The sequence below is a fragment of the Phalacrocorax carbo genome, chromosome 21 (assembly GCF_963921805.1).
Source record: "Phalacrocorax carbo chromosome 21, bPhaCar2.1, whole genome shotgun sequence".
In the NCBI taxonomy this organism is placed as follows: domain Eukaryota; kingdom Metazoa; phylum Chordata; class Aves; order Suliformes; family Phalacrocoracidae; genus Phalacrocorax; species Phalacrocorax carbo.
The window spans coordinates 7,063,807-7,083,465 of NC_087533.1; the positions used below are offsets into that span (position 1 = coordinate 7,063,807).

General features: G+C 41.2%; 1 protein-coding gene across 1 annotated transcript in view; it reads left to right on the forward strand.

Moving 5' to 3' along the window:
* Nucleotides 1-9,189: 9,189 nt before the first annotated feature.
* The window catches only part of NCAM1 (neural cell adhesion molecule 1), a 156,486-nt gene continuing 146,016 nt past the window's right edge, over nt 9,190-19,659 (forward strand). The window contains 1 exon segment of the mRNA XM_064471030.1: nt 9,190-9,716. Within this exon segment, the coding sequence (XP_064327100.1) occupies nt 9,665-9,716 (52 nt within the window). The 5' untranslated portion in view covers nt 9,190-9,664.

Genomic DNA, 19,659 nt, shown 5'->3' on the forward strand with positions numbered 1-19,659 from the left:
AGGAACTGTGTGAAGTGGGTATGTGCCCTGGAGAATGCTGGCTTAGTTTGAATTTTAATTGGGTAAGCGTTGCCCTTTATTATTTGTTACCACATGGCTGATTTGTTAATACTTTAAGTGTGCACGTGTACATTTAAAGTCAAACAGTGCTAAGGAAATATCAGTCTGACCCCAGGCACAGTATTTTGGCTGTCTTCAGGATCAGAAGACCATTTTGCTGTAGGATTATTTTAGAAATGAAGCTTGGTCAGAAACATAAGATGGAAATATGCAGAATTGGCAACGTGATTTCCTTTTCCTTGCCCGGTGCAACAACTTCCATAACAATTTTACCTTTTATAAGGTAAATACTGACATCAAACTTAAGCAAATTACAAATGGCTATATTTAATGGCCAGATTATATGGACATATCTGACTCTTAGTAATACTGTGAAAGAAATGCATTGTAGATATCGATTGCTATTGTAATTATGAGTCATTTCCTCTGATATAATGCTTGTGCCAATGAAGGTTAGGATGCCCAAGGGGCTGTTTCAGGCTATAAAAAATGGAAACGGAAAGGGAGTGTGCCCTGTAGAATGGCAATGACTTTCATTCAGAAAACATCTTTACAGGATGGATAGCTTGGCTTTGACAAGAAAAGATTTCACATACCTTCAAATATGGAACAGGAATAATATGAAACAAAGCTAAAAATGACAAAAGAGAGCAAGATACCATACTTCCAAAGTAATGTTACATTTGTAACATTAAATAAACTTGAAAGAACAAATCATGGTTTAGATTTAACTGTCACATGGAATATGACATTTAATAGCCTTTAATACAGTTTGATCTGGTACCGTCAGGACAGCTAGTATGTTCTGTGCTGCTGCTCCCCCTCAGGAATTACTTTTCACAGATAAATATCATGCCATGTGGACCCTGATTTTTCATATGGAGTTTCACACATCTATTCTAATTGTTCTATCAATGAAAATAAAACTTTTTGACTCGGTGAATAAGGAAGTGAAGGATGATGGAAAATTGTCTCACAGACACTGTCAGGGAAATCGGCTAGGTTGCTTATGGACCTTACTAGGATGCTGAAAACAAGTACTTATGCTTGAAAGTAGTGATCCAATAAATACTTAAAGCCAAACCAACTCCTTGATCTAGATCAGACTGCAGCAGATACTGTTGTAAACTAATCTCTAGTGCAGAAGTGACTGTGGTGAGCACGTAGACCGCGGAAGGGTGTTAGGGAAGTCAGTGAGTCTACGTTCCCATATGAGACTCCAGTTGCTCTGCCATCAGCCTCTTTGTTACTCACATTATTGTAATAGAGGTTTCTGCAAAGTGGATGAGGGGGAAGGGAAATAATCTTTGTTCTTGCATTTAATTCTATCCTACTGCTTTCAATATTGGCCTTTTGCATAACGGTTTAAACTGAAGCTCAGGAGACCTGTTTTCAGTTTCTTACTGGCCACAGATTTCCTATCGGGAGGCACAAGGCATCACTAAATCTAATCTTGCAATATGTTCAGCTAAGGTGACTTACTTTGTTTCATCTATTTAGACTGTGTGCTGTACTGAGCAAGGACTGGTTTTTACTGTGCTTTAAAAACATACTGAATTTGGTTCTCCTGAGTGCTCCACTAAAATAATAAGGACTTTGGAGAACCACACTTAATTGGCAAGGCTCACCAAGGGTAAACTGGAAATAATAGAAAGGAAGATGTTGAGTTACACTATCTTGCCAATACTGCTAATGGAATGCAGTGAAATCTACATAATATGAGTTGTATTTATGTGTAACAATATGTTTATCTTCATGACATTTATCAAAATAAGTTTTATACCCTAGGGACAAACTGACCACTAAATGCAATGTCTTTCCCTGATTGTCCTACCTGACTAGGATCTCAAAGTTTTCAAAGAGGATCGTGACTGGTAACAAGTCTTCTCTTTTTTTTCCCTCCCATAATGAGCACAGCCCTTCTGCAAAAAAAGCTGGTGCTGCTGTGCAGATGGTAGACATCTGCAAAAAGAAATACATCATCTTACATCATCTGGTGTTGCTCACGTTATCACTATAGGCACGGAGCCATTTATGCGTTACCTAACAATTACCCCATTAGAGATTAAACTACTTCTGTGAAGAGAGCGAATACCACACATCCAAGACATTGCTCTAATCCTATTTTGACCACTTGGTTAACATTTATGCTAGCCTCAGACCTTTTACCTATACGTGTAGATACAAACTGCCACATCTATTAATGTTAAATGCTTTATATAACAGACAATGCCCTGCAAAGGCATGAAGTGCCTCTCTACATTCTATCATTTAGTGTTCAGGAGATTTAATATTATGTTAATTTGGACTGGTACAAGAACAGCAGTGATATAAACTGACTTCACAAATCAAGAAAGGATCATCAGACAAACCTCTGAGAATCATAATCTGGATTGAATGGGCAACAGCTGCATTGGCATCACTTGGTGATTCTCACAAGTGAATTTGGCCCTTATGTATGCTACCAGACTGGTTATGGCAAGGATTAAAATACTAATGTGGTGCCAAAAGATTTCACGGCTGAACTTTAACACCCTGAATGAGGCAACTACCCAGATGTGCCTGGGTAGTTGCCTCAAAACAACGTGATCTGGTTCCAGGATGTTATGTATTCCAGAGCCTAGACCCAGTCTTTGGTAATAAAGCAGAGGATATATTCAGTTCAAGAACAATGATTCTGCCTCAACAGCAAGAATTTTTTAGGATCTTTTCTTTCTCACTGCATTTCAGCACCATCTTAAGACCATTATGCAAAAATAGAAGCAGTACTTTCCTCGTATTTTTATCTTCTCCACAATATTTTTAGAGAAATGTAAGGCTGAGATAATACAAAATCAGAGACTAAGATTCTATTACTAGCCTTACTCTTCTATGCCTTAAATCTAGTTGCAACTAAAAAAAATTTGAGGAAATGGAAATTAACACTGAAAGGCAGGGGAAAATGCTGCATGTTGCGTTAAACTATGCTCTGGGCTGATTTTTAAATGGAATACTTCCTGTTTCTGTTTTAATGACTGTCTACCTGTGGTGGTTTTATGCAGTCAGCATAATCCTATTTAGTCACCCTTCAGCTAGAGGAAAGTTTAAAGCACAGTATTGCATGAGCTGTTTCAGAGAACTTGACTTCCGAGATGGCCACAATTCTTTAGCTGGTGATACGACTGTACAGTTTATGAAATAGCAGAGGACAAATCCTCCTGATTACTGTTTAGGAGTAGGGTGTAAATAATAGAAATGAAGGGAAACAGTGAAGACTCCCAGTAGGAAGCTGAAGACCCTCCTTTTGGCTGGATGGAGGGGATTTTGAGAATGAAGCTTCTTTGGGGAAAAATCCCCAGCAATTGGCAGTCTTCACAGCCTACAGTGCAGATGGGTCTTCTCCAAAACACAAAAATATGCACTGTGCACCAGTTATGAAACAATATGAAAACTGTTTGCAAGGCTATTATTGCTTCTTTAAGGTAATATTTCATTTACACTACACTATTTTCAAATATCTATTTATTCCCTATGCTTTTACTTTCTCCTTCTGATGAAGAGAGATGTTTACATTTCATTTATAACTTGCACCCCCCTCCACCCATTGCATTACTCTCTCTACTATGTCACCTACTTGCACAATTCCTTCCACAGAAATTGAAAGAACAGCAAGACTCCTCTTCTGGAGCCTTGACTTTAAAGGTACCTCTGCCCTCTTCCAAAAGGAGCATGTACCATTCTTGTGGTAAGGAAGAAGAGGAGAAAAAGGTTGTAAAAGACACTTTTATGCTGTCTCTTGGATAACTTGTTCACTGTTGGGGGATGGGGGAAGTTGCGGAGTCCACTGGTCATTTATACTTTAGATCCACTTCTGTGGCAAAAATCTGTTTAGCTTGGGTCTACGTGTGAAATGGAGCTCCATGTCAATAGAATGGGATTTCTCATAACCTTCATACGTGCTTGGACATTCCTGTCAGGCATATTTATGCCTTTTTTTTTTTTTTTTTAATAAAAGCAGATTGAGGGATGGATTTTTCCAATTAAGATAACCATGTATTGCTTTCTACCAAATGTTTAGCCAGAGCCAACCTAATGTTTTAGTGTAGTCTAATTTTGCATATACCAGTTTAACCTGTGTATTACTCCACATAATTTGATGGTGAGTCTCTAATTAACGTTAGTATAAATAAAAGCAGAACTAGAACAGCTGTTGTTTTAAAATAGCTAAGTATTAGTGATGGTTATGCTACTATTTAGAGGCACAGGGTGAGGGATGTGCTTTAAATGCCTTGGCTAATCAGAATGCTTCAAATTAAAACAAATACTAGTGATACCAAGGGAAGAGTGTAAAAGGACAGGCAATTCATTCTAATGTACTCTTTACAGCCCCCTTACTTTCTGTGACTTTGATCAGCTGACAGTCTTTCTCTCTTCTGAACTGAAACATCAGAGTTGACTGGATAGATGAAGAAGATTAAAATGAGACATTAACTGCGTACTCTAAGTGTAATGGTTTTATACATGGAAGCATACACATTAAATTTCAAATTTTAACTTCAAAGATGGAAGATTTATTTTATTTCCAAAACTGCATGGAAGGTAACTGCCAAATAACTTCTAGGAACGCCATCAGATTGTTGATGACACTTCCACTATGAGTCAGATTGACAGACCATCTTCATGAAGTTTCTTTCCCTAAATATTTTCACAAATAGGTTAACAGCAGTCATGTGCATGTTTTCTTAGCTTTCTGCATGGAGCAATTACCTATTTGCACAGATGCAGCAAGCAAAGCTCCAGAGCAGGACAAATGCTGAGATCAGTGTTGGAATTTGTTCCCGGTATGGAGATAAAACATATAGGTTTCTAATGCCAAGATTCTGAATTTCTGGATTGTAACTTTACCTCTCAAATTTTGATGACTTAATCTTCTTTCTTGTGGTTTATGACATCACCAGATGAGCCTTAGTATTTAGTTTTGTAAATCATATAGCCTAAAGTAGGAAGGGGAGGTACTAACATTCTTTTCTTTATTAAGACTTCCTTACAAAATAATGTGTGACAAAGAGAAGGATATTTTAAGGGACTATCTCTGCTTCTATTGCCTGTCTGTGAAGAAGACTATTGATTTGAGGCGCACCTTGCATAGTGTTGTTATCTGTCATAATAAATATCTACACAGAATAGAGTAACACTTTGACCAGAGAGACTACTGAAGTGCATTCCCGCAGTGTGCCATTAATGAATGCCTATTTTCTGTAGCCTACAAATAAGTGATAAGTCTACCTTGTGGTTTATAAAACTGGGTCTAATGGTTCACACAGAAAATCCTAAGTAATTCTTTGCAGACTCTCTGTCCTTAATGATGCTAGCATTAAGGGCATGTTAATGGAAATTATTTCTGTTTCTTTTCAATGAGCAGCAACATACAGCGTCTGTCATTATAGCAATGGTTATTACTGTCCTGTTGCATCAGGTTCGAATCTTGGGATTTGACCTCAGTAGCAATTTTAGATTGCAAACTTTTCTCAAAGACTGACTACAAAGCATAACTGTCTGCTATGTTATTTCTTTTTAGTTTGACAGCTGAAGTCCTCTCTTGACCCCACACAATGCTTCAATGTCATAGAGAATTTCCAGTGCATCCTGTAATAATCCTGCCTCAAATTCCAACCAGTGAACAGTTGTGTCAGGCAAAGGGGAATGCTGGCCATAGAGGGAGTTATTTTGTCATCTGTCTGTGATGCTGAAGGTGCATCTACACTGTGAAATGCCTGTGTAGTTAAAGCTCCAGTTCACTTGTTCTCATATTTGCATAGTAGTAGTAGTATTTATTTGATAGATACCATGGTTGCTGTTTTTACACCTAGGAGAAAACTTGATCCAAATTTCCTGTTCACTTTTATGCAAAGTACTCAATTAAATCAGTAATTTAAACTCACATTTCAATTACCGATTTGTGTGATTTTTCCCTTTTTATTTTATAGATCAAGGAAAAGAAACGCAGGGGCATGGCCCATAGATGTCTGTTAATGGCAAAAAAAAAGGGGAAACGTTTCAGGTAATGTATTTATTCAACCTCATTCAATTTGGATATGTTTGGGACTGGTCTCTGTTGGACTTTCATCATAAAATCCGCAATTTCATTTTTAAATTACTGAGAAGCTTAAATTCGGACTAGACATTTGATGTCTTTGTCAAATCTTTTGAAGGGATGGGGGGAGCTCATGTTTCTGGAAGTCTGCTACAAGTGAAATGGTGTCCCTGCTTCTCCTTTATTCTGCTCTGTCACTGGGTTGGAATGTTTTTTTTACATTGCCACCTTCCACGTGAGTACTTCCATTTACTTACCCTGAGAATTAATACTACTGTGTCATGGACTAAGGTATTGCTTAATAGGAATAAAGATATACTAGATATCTCTAACACAAACAACTATTTGCAGTATACAATAATTCATGCTTTTTGTTGTATATAACAATCTTTCTCCACATATCTTTCTGTTCCAATTTTATGCTTTTGAGGAAAAGAGCTGCCTTAGCTGATTCAATATTCTGTACAAGAGAATAGTTCCACACATACAAATACTGTTTTGCAAGTATTTTGCTGTCTTGCCGGTTTTTATAGAGAAGATGACTGAGATTTCAGAGAAAAATCTGAATTGCTGTTTATAAAAATGGACAGCTGCATCTTATAAGTTAGTGTTATAGCTTCCTCATTTAATATATAATGACCTGTGCACTCCCACAGTCTCTTACTATGAATGCTATAAATGTAATTTTTACAAGGTAGCTGTCTATCTAGATGCTTTTTGTAGTGAATGGAAAGATATAGACACTTGCGTAAGGCCTCTGGGAACTAGAACTAATTCTATAAACTATTTCTGACAGTACTAATAACAGTATGACAACTCAGTCTCTTTTCTCTGTAGAAAATGATTGGGCAGTAATCTGGCTGAATGCAAAAGAGTTTATCTAACTGCTCAGGGTAGAGACTCAGAAATTCCCCAATGCCAGAAATCTAGCTAATGGAGCTGTTAAAAAAACCCCAACCAACCAAAGGAAAAAAAAAAACAAACAACAAAACAAAAAAAAACCCCACAACCCACATCTCATGAAACCATGTTGTTATCCTCTGAGGTTACTTTTTACAGGGCAAGCTCATTGAGAAAGTTGATGGCAGAGGAGGGGAGACCCAATGAGAAGCAGATGGTTTGCCACTATGTTTATCCACATTTGTCAACCAGCAGTTGAAAGGATGGAGAAACAAGGTGGGAGTCTTGCAAGATGTTCTGGTTTGACGGATGATAGAGATCCTGCCTCTCTCCTCTACAGTCACTGGTCGATTTAATCTGCTAAAGTTGTGTAATAATTGATGTAAACTCAGTGTACTCTTTAAGATAAGTGAAAACTATCTAATATGTATCCAGAAACTTGCTTACTATTTTCCGGATAAAGGATGCTGTTCCTTCTGAAGGTTTTTATCCCAAATACTCTTAGTGCAAGGTTGGCTTTTTATTCTAAAATGCTCCGAGCTGAGCATGCGTATGACCTGAAAAAACTTTAAATTAATATTGGCATCTTCCTGGATGAGTGACCTTATGTTAAGAGGGGGGGATACATAGTCCAAGAATGCAAGTCTGCAGGGTAGTGGGGATTGGTGTGAACTGGGAGAGCAAGAGGGAGTCGAGTAATAGCACATGGCATGGTTGAGCAAGGTTGCTTTCTGCAGATAATCAATCCAATATGAGGCCATGGGCTAGGCAGACCAAAGGAGCAGAGAAGGCATGTTTTCAATCACAGTGCAATAAGTAATTTTGTTTTTCCTTTTAGAGAAGGATTTTTATAAAATGGAAAAGGGGGAAGGGATTCTCAAACAGAAAAGGATAAAATTAAAGAATATGATCTGGCCTGGAATGATCCTTTAGACCATTAACAGCAAAACAGTGGAATGGATTGACTATATTAAAATATTGTTGAAATACTGGTGTCAGATTGTATTCAAAGGGTATTGTTTCTTTATGTAAGCAAGCTGTCTTCTGCCTAAATGGTTTCTACTTGCCAATTTTCTGCTAATAAAATCTCTGTGGCATTAGAAGTCCTTATGTGTTCACAACTACTCTAGGTATTTGCAATTTCATTTTTAAAATAGCGACTATTAGCCAACTAAGACAAATTATTTATTTTGCGTGTTATGACAAAGGCCTGTTTCAGTTCAAGTCCTTTTCTCTAATACTAATGAAGTGCAAACACAGACTGTAGACCCCACCTGAATAAAGTGCTTTCTTTTTAATTTTTTTCCCCAAGAATGTTCTCCTCCTTAAAGCGCAGATCCCCTTGTTCACAGATCCCAAAACACGTAAATACTATGCTCAAGTAATGAGGGCTCTTAGCAATTCCTGTAGGTTGGGAGGGTGTTGAGGAACACTGTTAAGACGTGATAATATGAAAAAGGCAGGCTTCATTGATTGTAATGTAAATTTACTTCAAAACTGACTCTTCACCATTGCTTATTTTCTGTACACCCAGTACTGAATCCACAATATCTTTGGTACTGTGCCTGAGTGCCCACTACCTCTCACATCTTGGAGGAAGAAGAGTTGCTGCTGTGGGTGTTGGTGTAGGCAGCAACTTGAACGCCAAGGTATCCTGTATGTACACACAAAGAAATGTGTAACTCGTGACTAGAGCTTTGATGTACTGTCCATGTGAGTTGGGGGTGATTCGAGGGTCAGCGTGGAGCCATGCGAAGGGAGGCCTGGCAGAAAAGGTTCAAAAGGCGGGCAACCTCCTTCTTTCAGAGCCGGTTCCCCACAGAGCATCTCTTCCCCCATAGCTCCCTCCTGGCTGTTGCAACAAGCCTTAGCTATGGCAAATTGGTGCCCATAAAAACCCCTGGCTCCGGGACTCCTGCTAAAGATGCTCTGCAGTTTCTGTGCAAGCTCTGCCCCATTCGTGCAAAAACGGAACAAAAGCCCACCCGAAGTGCAGGGCTTTGATAAAACGGGCTTCCCCTCGCTCTCTGGGTTTCCCACCTGCCTTCGGGCAGGCGCCGGCCACGCAGGCAAGGATCTCCCTTCCCACATTCCCGCACGCCGGTTCCTTCGTCAATTTCATTTTCGGCAATAAACTGAGCCCGCAGGGGTCGCCGCCCTGCCCCGACTCCGAGCGCGCAGCGGCCCCGGGCAGCCTCTCGGCGGGCCGGGCACCGGGGAGGGGGACGCCCCCGAGCCGCCTCCGCGATCCGCGCCGCGTTTCGCAGGCGGCCGGGAGCGCCCCTCGGCGCCCCCATGCCCTCTCCGCGCGGGCTGCGCTGCACTATTTGAGGCGGGCGCGGGTGGAAGAACACGGCGGTGCCATCCAGCAACGGCCGCGCGAGGCCGGCGGCGCAGGGATCCGGGCCGCGGTGCTGAGGCCGCCTGTCAGTCAGCGCGGCGGCGGCGGTGGGAGGCGGCGGAGGGCGCAGCCGGCAGAAGGCGGTGCGGGGGGTAGGCGCGGAGCAGGAGCCGGAGCGCGGGGGGAAAAAAAGGAGGAAAAAAGAGATATAGAAGAAGCCAGCCGCGTTTCTTCCGAACTGCAGGAAAAGGCTATTTCACGGGCGGCTCCCTCTCCCCCAGCCGGCTGCGATGCTGCTAGCCACCGTGCTGCCCTGGACGTTGTTTTTGCTTGGAGCCGCAGGTACGCCTGGGGCCGGGGCGGGGTGGGGCCGGGAACTGGTGGGGCGAACAATGGGGTCGGGCGGACCCCGCCGCCCTGCCCTGCCGCTTGGCTGGCGGGGGACACGGGCCAAGGTGGGGTCCCCCCGCCCGGCCACGCCCGGTGCGCGTGATGGGGCGGCTGGTTCGTGCACATTGTCCGCTGTCGTGGGGGCCGGAGGGGAAAGATGGCTCGGGCTGCGCGAATTTGACAGGAGAAAGCGGGGGGGGGGGGGGGAGGAGATAGGTGAGAAGGGTGTGAGCGAGCTTCTGCGCTCCGGTGCTGCTGTCCGCGGGTGCGACTCCCCCCGCCGGAGCCCACCTCCCCCGGGTGGGGGTGTGTGTTTGTGAATCCCAGACAATGGAGATGGGGGAAGAGGAGGCAGAGAGGATGCTACGTGCGCTGTGTTAATGGTGTCGCCGTGCGAGGAGGCGGTGGATTTTTCGTTGCCGCGCCGACTTCATTGTGAATATTGAGGATGCTACTGCGCTACGCGGCGGTGTCCGCCTCCCCCCCGCCCCCGCCCGTCCGCCCTCCTTGTTGCAAGCGGTGCATGTACGGGGCAGAAATTAGGGGGAGCGCGGCGGGGGTTCGAGCAGCTGTGGAAAAAAGGAAAAAAAAAAGGCGGCAGGGAGCTCGCGGGGGGCGGGAGGAGTGGGCGGCCCCGAGCGGGAGCGGCCGTTAGCCGCCGGGGTCGCCAACGTCTGTAACGGCCCCGTGGCCCGGCTGCCTGCCTCGCCCGCCCCGGGGGGCGGCGGGTTGGCTGGGTGCGGTTACGGCCGCACCTGTGCTGACGCCGCCCCCTCTGCCGGCGAGACCCCGGTCTGCCCCGGCGTGCCGCCTTCCTGGAGCCATCCTTCGGCGATCCTCGTTGGCCCAGACCCCTTGCTCTGCGCTGTGCTCCTCCGCGCTCCCTAGGAAGGGTTCCCCAGAGCCTTCTGCGCCCGCTCTTGGCTGTGTCCGTGTTGCTTCTCTGCCCTGCAGCTTGTCAACCGCTTACCGCCCCCCCGCCCCGCCCTTCGTAGCAACCGTCGTGGCCTAAAGCACCCCCACTGATTGTCTCTGCTGTCGTTACCTCAAAGCTGTCGCTGCCTTCTTGCAGCCCCTTCTCAGCTCATCGTTTCATAACTATTTCCCAGTCGCTGCTGCTGTTATCTCGGTAAAGCTTGCTGTCTGTCCAGATGCCTTCTCTCTCGGTGTACCTCCCGTACCTCATTTTGTGTCCTTGCAGTGTACCCCAATGCACTACTTGTTCCCACCACTGCTATTAGACCTCACTGCACAGCTTTTCACCCCCCGCTTCAGTGCTGTCCTTAACACCCGCAACTCCTCACTGTCTCATTCCCATACTGACGATTCCTTATCTCCTTAAGCAACGACTCCTGCTGTAGCTCTGTCTACTAACATAGTAACAACTGCTGTCTGGTTGTGGCCCAATTCCAGCTCCCGTCATGGCGGACCATTGCCACCAGTGTGCTTAAGTCTGCCCAATCAAGCCACCTGTTTAATATCAGCACAATACCTTTTCTTAATAATACACAGCTCTCCGATGTCATTACTATATAGCTTCTCTTTATTATAATTTAAAAGATACATATATTATTGCTTATTAGAGGGTATATAAAACAAAGAAGGGGCGGGGGGGGATTCTTTCCATTTCCAGCATGGTTCTTCCCTGTAGCCAGCTCTGCATCTGGCTCAGCCACGCCCTCCAATCACCATCAGTGCATACATTCTTGATCTCAACCGTTATGAGATGCCAGGCTACTATCTGTGATTTCATAGCTGTTGCCTCTCTGACGTATTCATAGAGGCTTTCTTAGCTGTGGGAGGGGAGAATAAAGCTTTTTTTTTTTTTTCAGGGGAAATAGATCGGAGTAAGCAAAGAAAAATTATCTGCATATCATCTGTTGCCCCTCACAAATACATGTTTATCCAATAATAATAATTATGAATGCGTAGACTGCCTAGAGGGCTGCACAGCTGGAACCGGACTCTTAAATCGGGATAAAATGGAGAACACAAACATCAATAAAATATTAAAAAGCTAGAACAAAGCAGCAGCACTGTTTATGGTAAAAGCAGTACCCAGCACATCAGTTATGCTTTCCACGCTAAAGGATGCTTTGGTCTGCTGAAGCTTGTAGCTTCTTTTTTTTGCCAGCTGACCTCACCACAGGCTGTGATAGGGGGAGAAAAGCCTAGGGCTTTGGGCTTTGAAAGCTATGATGTTGAAGGAGATGTCAGTGAAAGAGGGGGGGGCAGCTACAATCATGCTAATAACGCAGTCCTAATCATAGACTTTTCTGCCAATGAGTGTAAGTGATTGGTTTCTTGTAGAGGATGTCATGGGGTTTTGGGTTGTTGGTTGATTTGTTTGCTTGTTTGTGTTTTTTTGTGGGTGATTTTTTTTTTTTGTGGTTTGTTTGGGTTTTTTGTTTGGTTTTTTGTTTGGTTTTGGTTTGGTTTGGGTTTTGTGTTGGTAACACCATGGGTTTGCCTTGACTGGCTGGCAGGAAAGCAGAACCAATTGATGGGGGAGGAGGAGGGGACACTGCATCTGCTGCTATCAGTCTGCAAGAAACAGAAAAATAGCTTTAGTAAGAGACAAAAGCACATTTTGTTTTATTGTTTAAAAGACCATCCTGCATTTTTATTCATTATTTAACACACCTGGTGATACTGTTTGTATGGAGAACGCACAATTCTAGGTAGGGGTTTTTTGTCGGTTTTCTTCTGTGGTTTTTGAAGCATTGGTTTAGCAAGGCGGTATGGTTCAGCATGATTTGATCTGTCGATAACAATTCTGTTGTATTCTAATGCACAACTTGCAAATACTAAGACAGCTATTATGAACTTCTCAAAATGCCTGTGTAAGCAGACTGGGAGAAGCTGTCTTCTTCGGAAGTGTGTATCATAGCTTTTATGCAGGGAACCATCAGAAAAATTCAAGTAGGGGCCATTAACAGTATTTTTCAGGTGCAGTGAAAAGATGGTGTCTTTGTTGTTGTCCCATTTCTATACCTTCATGAAGATCTGAAATGTGAGATAAAACAAGTAAAGCAACTCAACTGTAAATATTAAAGTTTGAAAACAATCAGGAAACAAAATGGTGTTATTTATCTTCCTACAATAGCTTTCTATAACAGGGAGAATATCTGGGAGTAACTTGGTCGAGGGTGTGTCTATAAAGAGAACTACAGCTCCCAGGCATCTCCACTTTCCTGAGTGGTGTCCTTTGCGCATGTTTTCATAGGACTTGATGTGTTGGTTTTCATCACAACACTCTCAAGTCCTGGAGGGAAAAAAAGAGCCACCAGGCAAATAGACTTAGAGATGTAAAAACCACAGAATCAAATTTGAAGGTCAGATCTGTGCTGGCTCGGGCTTCTTTTGTTTAGGAAAACACATTACCATAGTTTAAAGCCCTTGCTGATGCAAAGGCATGTAAATTAGGTGGGTTTGGCGGTAGTGCTATTATGCCCTTTCAGTTCATGGTGTTGAAATGCAGCTTCCCTGCTGCAGCTGCTCATTAGGAACGTTGCCTTTTGAAGTTACCTTGAGAGCCAAATGGCAGGCTTTCAGGCCCTTCTGATACATTGCATTTATAAGTGTCTGTGGCAGTCACTACCAAGTACCATAATGGGATTTTTCTGTGGTTTTTAGTTTACAATATAGGTGACTAAAGGAAGTGGAATAGATGAAAATCAAGGAAAGACTTCAGCTTAAAACAATCTTTTCACTTACATTTGATTCCCCTATATATGTCTATGATGATGATGAGAAGGCAGATAATTGCTATCCATACAGTAAATTATACCTGCAGCTTCAAGACCTTCCAAGGATAATGAAAGAAAAGCTTGTGTGAAAACACGTTGAGGTCTACAGGGTAGATGATGATGTACTTGAAAATGACAAAGTCTATATGACAGCATCTGTTACGCCATTTTTAGACCTTGTTATGGGCTTTGGCATCTGAGGTTGCCTTTGTTTTATCACAACCAATATATGTATTACAGGTATTGTAGCAAAACTGTTGTTTGGACAAATGTAGACGAGCAGTAGCCTTAGTCCAGATAACTTCGGATCTTCAGGCAGCTGCTGATGGAGAATCTGATTTTTGGGGAATAGCTAACAATGGAAGGTTTATCCTGCCAAGCAAGTGCCGATTGCTTTAAGATACCAGAGTCCTTCTCTGAAGAAGCAGCAGCTGTGTGGGGTATGTTCACATAGTACTGTACTTACTAGCTGGGTGAGATATCGAAGTTCTTAAGCCATCACATTTAAAAAGGAAATAATTAGTATAGATATTTAGTGATAATTTATACCTGTGTATTTGTAGCAGAAACGAGGGAGCCATGTTACGTTTGAAGAAAATAAGATGCGCCTGAAGATTAGTATGTCTCAACTTTCTACTCTGTGCTCAAAATTAGACCACAGATTTAAAAATAAGGGGGAGAGATTTTCAGCTCAAGTCTGTAATTGTTCCCTTTTCCTACAGTACAGGTTCTGTGTTTCTTCCCTGTTCAGATAGCGAAGGTACTAAAGGTCTGTAGGACTCTTCACTGTCCACAGAAGTCAGCAGTACACTTGGCATCAGTTGGCGTGAAGCCAGGTCGCAGAGGGTCCCAAAACCAGGGAGTGGCAGAAACTGATCCTACAGCTATTTCTGCTAGCATTTTGTAATGGCAGGGATGAAGCCTTGTATCTGTAAATCTGATGCAAAGAAATGAAGCTTAGGCTAGAAACAGTAATGTGATATGTGTTATAGTTGATCCTTTAGCATCCTAGATCTGACGACAAGACAGATACTGAAGTGTGCAGGGTGTGTTGTGAAAACTGGGAGTTGCCTGATTTAATACCAGCTTGGTAGAATGATGTGGAAAATAACTTGGAAATCCACTGAAATAGTTAATTTCTTGGAATGGAGAGGCCATTTGATTTATTTTGAGTTAAAACAAATATCCATCACCTTACCAGGTTATTGATTGCCAGGACAGAATGCCTATAAAGAAACTCTTGGTTGTTTTAAGTGTTCCATAATCATCAGTCATGTAATGTCCTGAATAAAAATATTTTTGTTTTCTTTGTAGGTAAGTTTTTAAGACTGTTACAACAATTGTGTCTTTGTAAATCAGGATAGGTACTTTTCACAATTTGTTATTGATTTTAAAAGTAAAAGACAGGTTGATTTTTCTTCCAATTGTTTTACTCAGCACTGGTGAGGCCATGTTTGGAGTGCTGTGTGCAGTTCTGGGCTCCCCAGTGCAAAATAGAGATATGGACTTACTGGAGCCAATCCAGCGAAGGGCCACAAAGGTGATGAAGGGACTGGAGCATCTTTTGTATGAAGAGAGGCTGAGAAAGTCTGAGACTGTTTAGCCTGGGAAAGAGAAGACTTGAAGGGATCTTAATCAATGTGGATAAACACCTGATAGGAAGGAGTCAAGGAGGAAGCCAGGTTTTCCTCAGTGATGCCCAGTGATAGGACAAGAGGCAACGAGTGGAAGTTGGAATACAGGAAATACCATCCTAACATAAGAAAACAGAACAACAGCCTCTTTTTTTTTTTTAATTGTGAGGGTGGTGACTGAATCCTGGAACAGGTTGCCCAGAGAGATTGTGGAGCCTTTAACCATGGAGGCATTCAAAACTCATCTGGACAGACTTCCCGGTAACCTGCTGTAGCTGCCTCCCCATGTCGGACTAGATGATCACAAGATGTCCCTTACAACCTCAATGACTGTGATTTTAGTCCACCTACTGCTATTAAAATGGTTATAATATACACTTATTTAAATGTTGACTTTTAATTTTTTTTGTTTATATTAGTGATATGTATCAACCTTGAAATCTTTAAGATAAACAAGAATGTTAATTATTGGTTACTGGTTTATGTTTAATAATAATTTACCGTGTTGGTTAACTTGGAATGCCTTTCCAAAGAAGTGAAAGGGAGTGTTTAAACCTGTGTGAAAAGATTGGGAAGTATGTGAAATAAAGGGTTAGAATAAGAAATGAGTCAGTTAACATATTCAGACTACATTTTGAGCTCATTTTGGGCAGAGTATGGTGTGTCGGTACTTGAAATGAGATGCCCTTTCCATAAGGGAGTCCTGGCTGAGTTGTACATAGAAAGTGTAGTTGACCAGGTGATAAATGATGAAAAATAGTGATGAAAATTTTATACAACAGAAATAGAAAATCGGTGTCTCCAAATCTGGGCTTTTCCAGATGTTTCATGTATTATATCTCTTGTCCCAAGAGCAACTTTTAAAAAAAATACTTTAAATGTTACTTGAACTGCAATATATGCATACAGAAGTTTGTTAGTTGTCACTGAAATTCGTTTATAGTATTGTAAACTTCCTTTTTGTGTTAAAAAAAACCCCTAAAAAGTACTTTTTTTAAAATAGTGGATTTTAAATGCAGTCTTTTAACATGAAGATTCATATACATTAGGGATTAAAAAATTTAAATCCAATTTTTCAATGCCTTCATATCTGGGATATTCAAGACTGCATTTAAATGTGATACAAAAGATGAATGGCCGATTGGGTGTTGTTTACACAATATTGGTAAATTGGTCTTAATGTGTGGTATTATTGCATAATCTTATGTTTAAAATAAACACTGGAAATAATGGAATAAACCTCAGACTTTAGAAACACTTGTTGGTGGTTCTTTACATCCTGCTAAAAAGCAGGCTGTGTTTGCATATTAATCACTCTTTCAAAGGAAGTTTGCCTTATTTGCATTGTGCATGCACTGAGGATTCCCATAGTGTGCCTGAGAAGAAAAACGGGGCGGGGGGGGGGGGGAAATCGGAATTGTTGTTCTCAAAAGGGTTTTTATTCCATTCAAGTGGAAAGACTGAATGCAGGAGAATTAGGCAGTGTTTTGTGGAAGAACAGTCCCATTTGGTCATCTCATTTCATGTGGAGCAGTCCTGGCTTGTAAGGAGTCTGAACACTGGCAGTAAGGTTAAGAGGGGAGTGACTCATCGTTGTATGATGTAATCTACAGGATGCAAGATACTCTCAAATGTACAAATACTCTGGATTATCAGGCAATTAGGAATTAAAATAAAATATTGGTGAAACATTTAGTGTTTGCCTTTTATGAATACAGTGGCCAAGGCTCTAGGCCTTGATACCTTTGGAAAACGTGGAAGATGTAAAGATTTGGGATATTTTCAGGTTGTGTGACTTTTGGAATAACAAGATTTCTTAGGCCTGCATCACTGTTCTGGTAATGTGCCTTCACGTTACTTCAGCTGTCACTTTGGAGCAATGTGGGGTGACATATTAATGAGTCTTGCTACCTTTGTCTGTACTCTTTGTGTTCTGGCTGCGAACCTAGGAAAGGTGAGCTTTTCTGTTGCTTTTACATTAGACAACCTTGTATACGCAAGGAAGGTGTCTGGCAGTTTCAGAAAAACTCAAAACTTCTTATTCTGAGATTTTGAATCATGAACTTCAGGGAATGGTAGAGATGTTTCGATGAGTGATAGCTCTGAAACGATTTTGCTTGGCATCCCAAATGAGAAGATGCACAGATAAAAGGGGTGTGTGTGTGTGTATATGCACACTCATATGCACATAGTACACTATAGTGGGAATTTTACTTTGAAAGGAGCTGTGGCACAATGGGTGTAACAGTATTGGCCTGCAAATTGAGTCTGTGATTGTGGTGGTTGAATAGCATTATCAACAGCTTCTGTTATAAGTACAGGTGAAACCTAATCTATTCCTGTGGTGGCATTGTTTCTGCTGAAGGCAATGGAGAAATAAAGACGTCTGTTCAGGGAGAAACTGCAGCTCAGAGAGCTAATATAATCACAGTACTGCCCAAATCTGAAGATGTTATCATATGTTTGTGCTTAATCAATAATACTGAACTGTACTGTTCACTGAGGTATCTTTTATCTTTTCCTTATCCTCACATTATCGACTACTTGGGCATATTTTCTTTCACTGAAATAACTTCATTTTGTTTTGCTAGTAAAGTATCAGATAGTTTCCTTTTAATGTGAAATTCACAAGGTCTGAAGTGAAGTAGTGTAAACCAGAAGGAGTTTTAGAAATGCTTATCCTATGAACTAAAGACAGCAAAAAATTTTGTTCTTTTACTGTTGCCATCTGTAATATAAAATGATATCTTAGCTGAACAGGGGGTGGGTTTTTTTTTTTGTGAACATGAAGAATTTTTGTGTGTATTTGGTAATACTATTAATGCAAGAAGACAGAAAGAGTGTTCTTAATAAGCTTTCACAGCTTATTTTTGTGCTTTAGTGAGAATGGTGGGATTTATGATGTGTGTGTGCAAGTGCTGGTATTCTAAGGTAGAAATGGAGAGACTTTCATAATGTATCAGAGCTTTGCCTATATGTCATTGCAGTAACTACACCTACAGTCAGAAGGAAAAGAACCCCAAACCATCTATGCAATACCCTTTCCATTAGTTGGCACGTTTATTTTCTTCATATAGTTACATAAAGCACATTGCACTTGCAGTGTTTAGAGGTTAAGTGTAGTAGCAAATAATATATACCACTAATGTTGATGTTACATTTCCATCTGTGATGCATTCTAATGATAGTTGCCTTAATATTTAGTCACTGAATTGTTGCACAAGCTGTGGCATTGTTATGATAAAACAATGCACTTATACAGTGTACTCCTGTGTGTACTCTGAAAGCCTTATAAATCACCCTTTTTAAAACTTTCTCTCTGGCTGTGTGTATAAATAACACATCAATGTGCTTAAAACATGAATTTTCTGCAGTTCAGGATCTAGCATGCAAAATGCATGCTCACAGTATTGGCTGATTATATTTTTTTTTTTAAGAACTTTGTTTTGTGTTTTTGAATATGTTCATATTGAGAGGAACAGTCATCAGACACTTGTGTATACAATTCTAGAAAAATATAGTCAACAGCTGCTTGTCTGAGTAACTTATTGAATTATTATAAGCCTGCGAAATTCAAAAGAACAGACTACTGTAACCATATTCCAGTTCTAGTGTTTTCAAAAGATAATCCTTAGAAGTATAACATGCTTTTAGGGGTTGTGAACAGGCATACAGAATTACTGCATAGTCCCCTAAATCCTTTTGGAGTTTAATCTCTTCATGATCTGTGGATGCAACTTGAAGGCATTTAGCATTTATTATATACTCCCTAGTGGCTGGTATTAGAAAAAAACCCCAGGCATATTGGAATACTATTAAGACAATAAAATGTGTGTAAGTATTTATTACGGACACTTAGTATGAATCCTACTTAGTTTTTCTCCCTGTTGTCATCACTAGAATTTTGGTTGGTCATTTCTCTGTTCCTCCTATCATGATTGAACTGTAGCTAGATAGATACCTTGTTTCTCATCTGTAAAGCATCTCTAGCTATCTTCAGCTTGCTAGCATTTTTTATGTTCTAGCTTTTGTCTTTTTGCAGCTGGATATGTCTACAGGAAAAAGAAAGTAAATCGTCTCTCAGTTCAGTAGCAATTGCTTGTTTATAATTGTAGGGATTTTGTATCTACAGTTTAAAAGCTGACTGGCTACAGATTTTTTTCAGCCTTGGTCTTTAAGCAGAGTTTTCTTTAAGAACTCATTGGCCTGTAATAAGAGGAATGGCATACAGAGTAGAGATTTAATTTGATATGGATTCACTTCCTAGCTTTGCCATTGGTTGGGGTTTTTTTGTGGATGGGCTTTGCCCAGTCAACTCTAATTTTTCTCCATTTCTCTGTAAAATGAATACTTCATAAAATACTTGATTTGTCCAAGCAAGTTTAGAGTAGTTTGTGCTTTATGGACAAAAATAATGCAAAGAATGAAGTGCTGCAGTGTGTGCTTGTGTTTGTACCTGGGAGAAGACTCTAATTTTCCTCTTCAAGCTACCATGAATGTTAGCTCTGGATT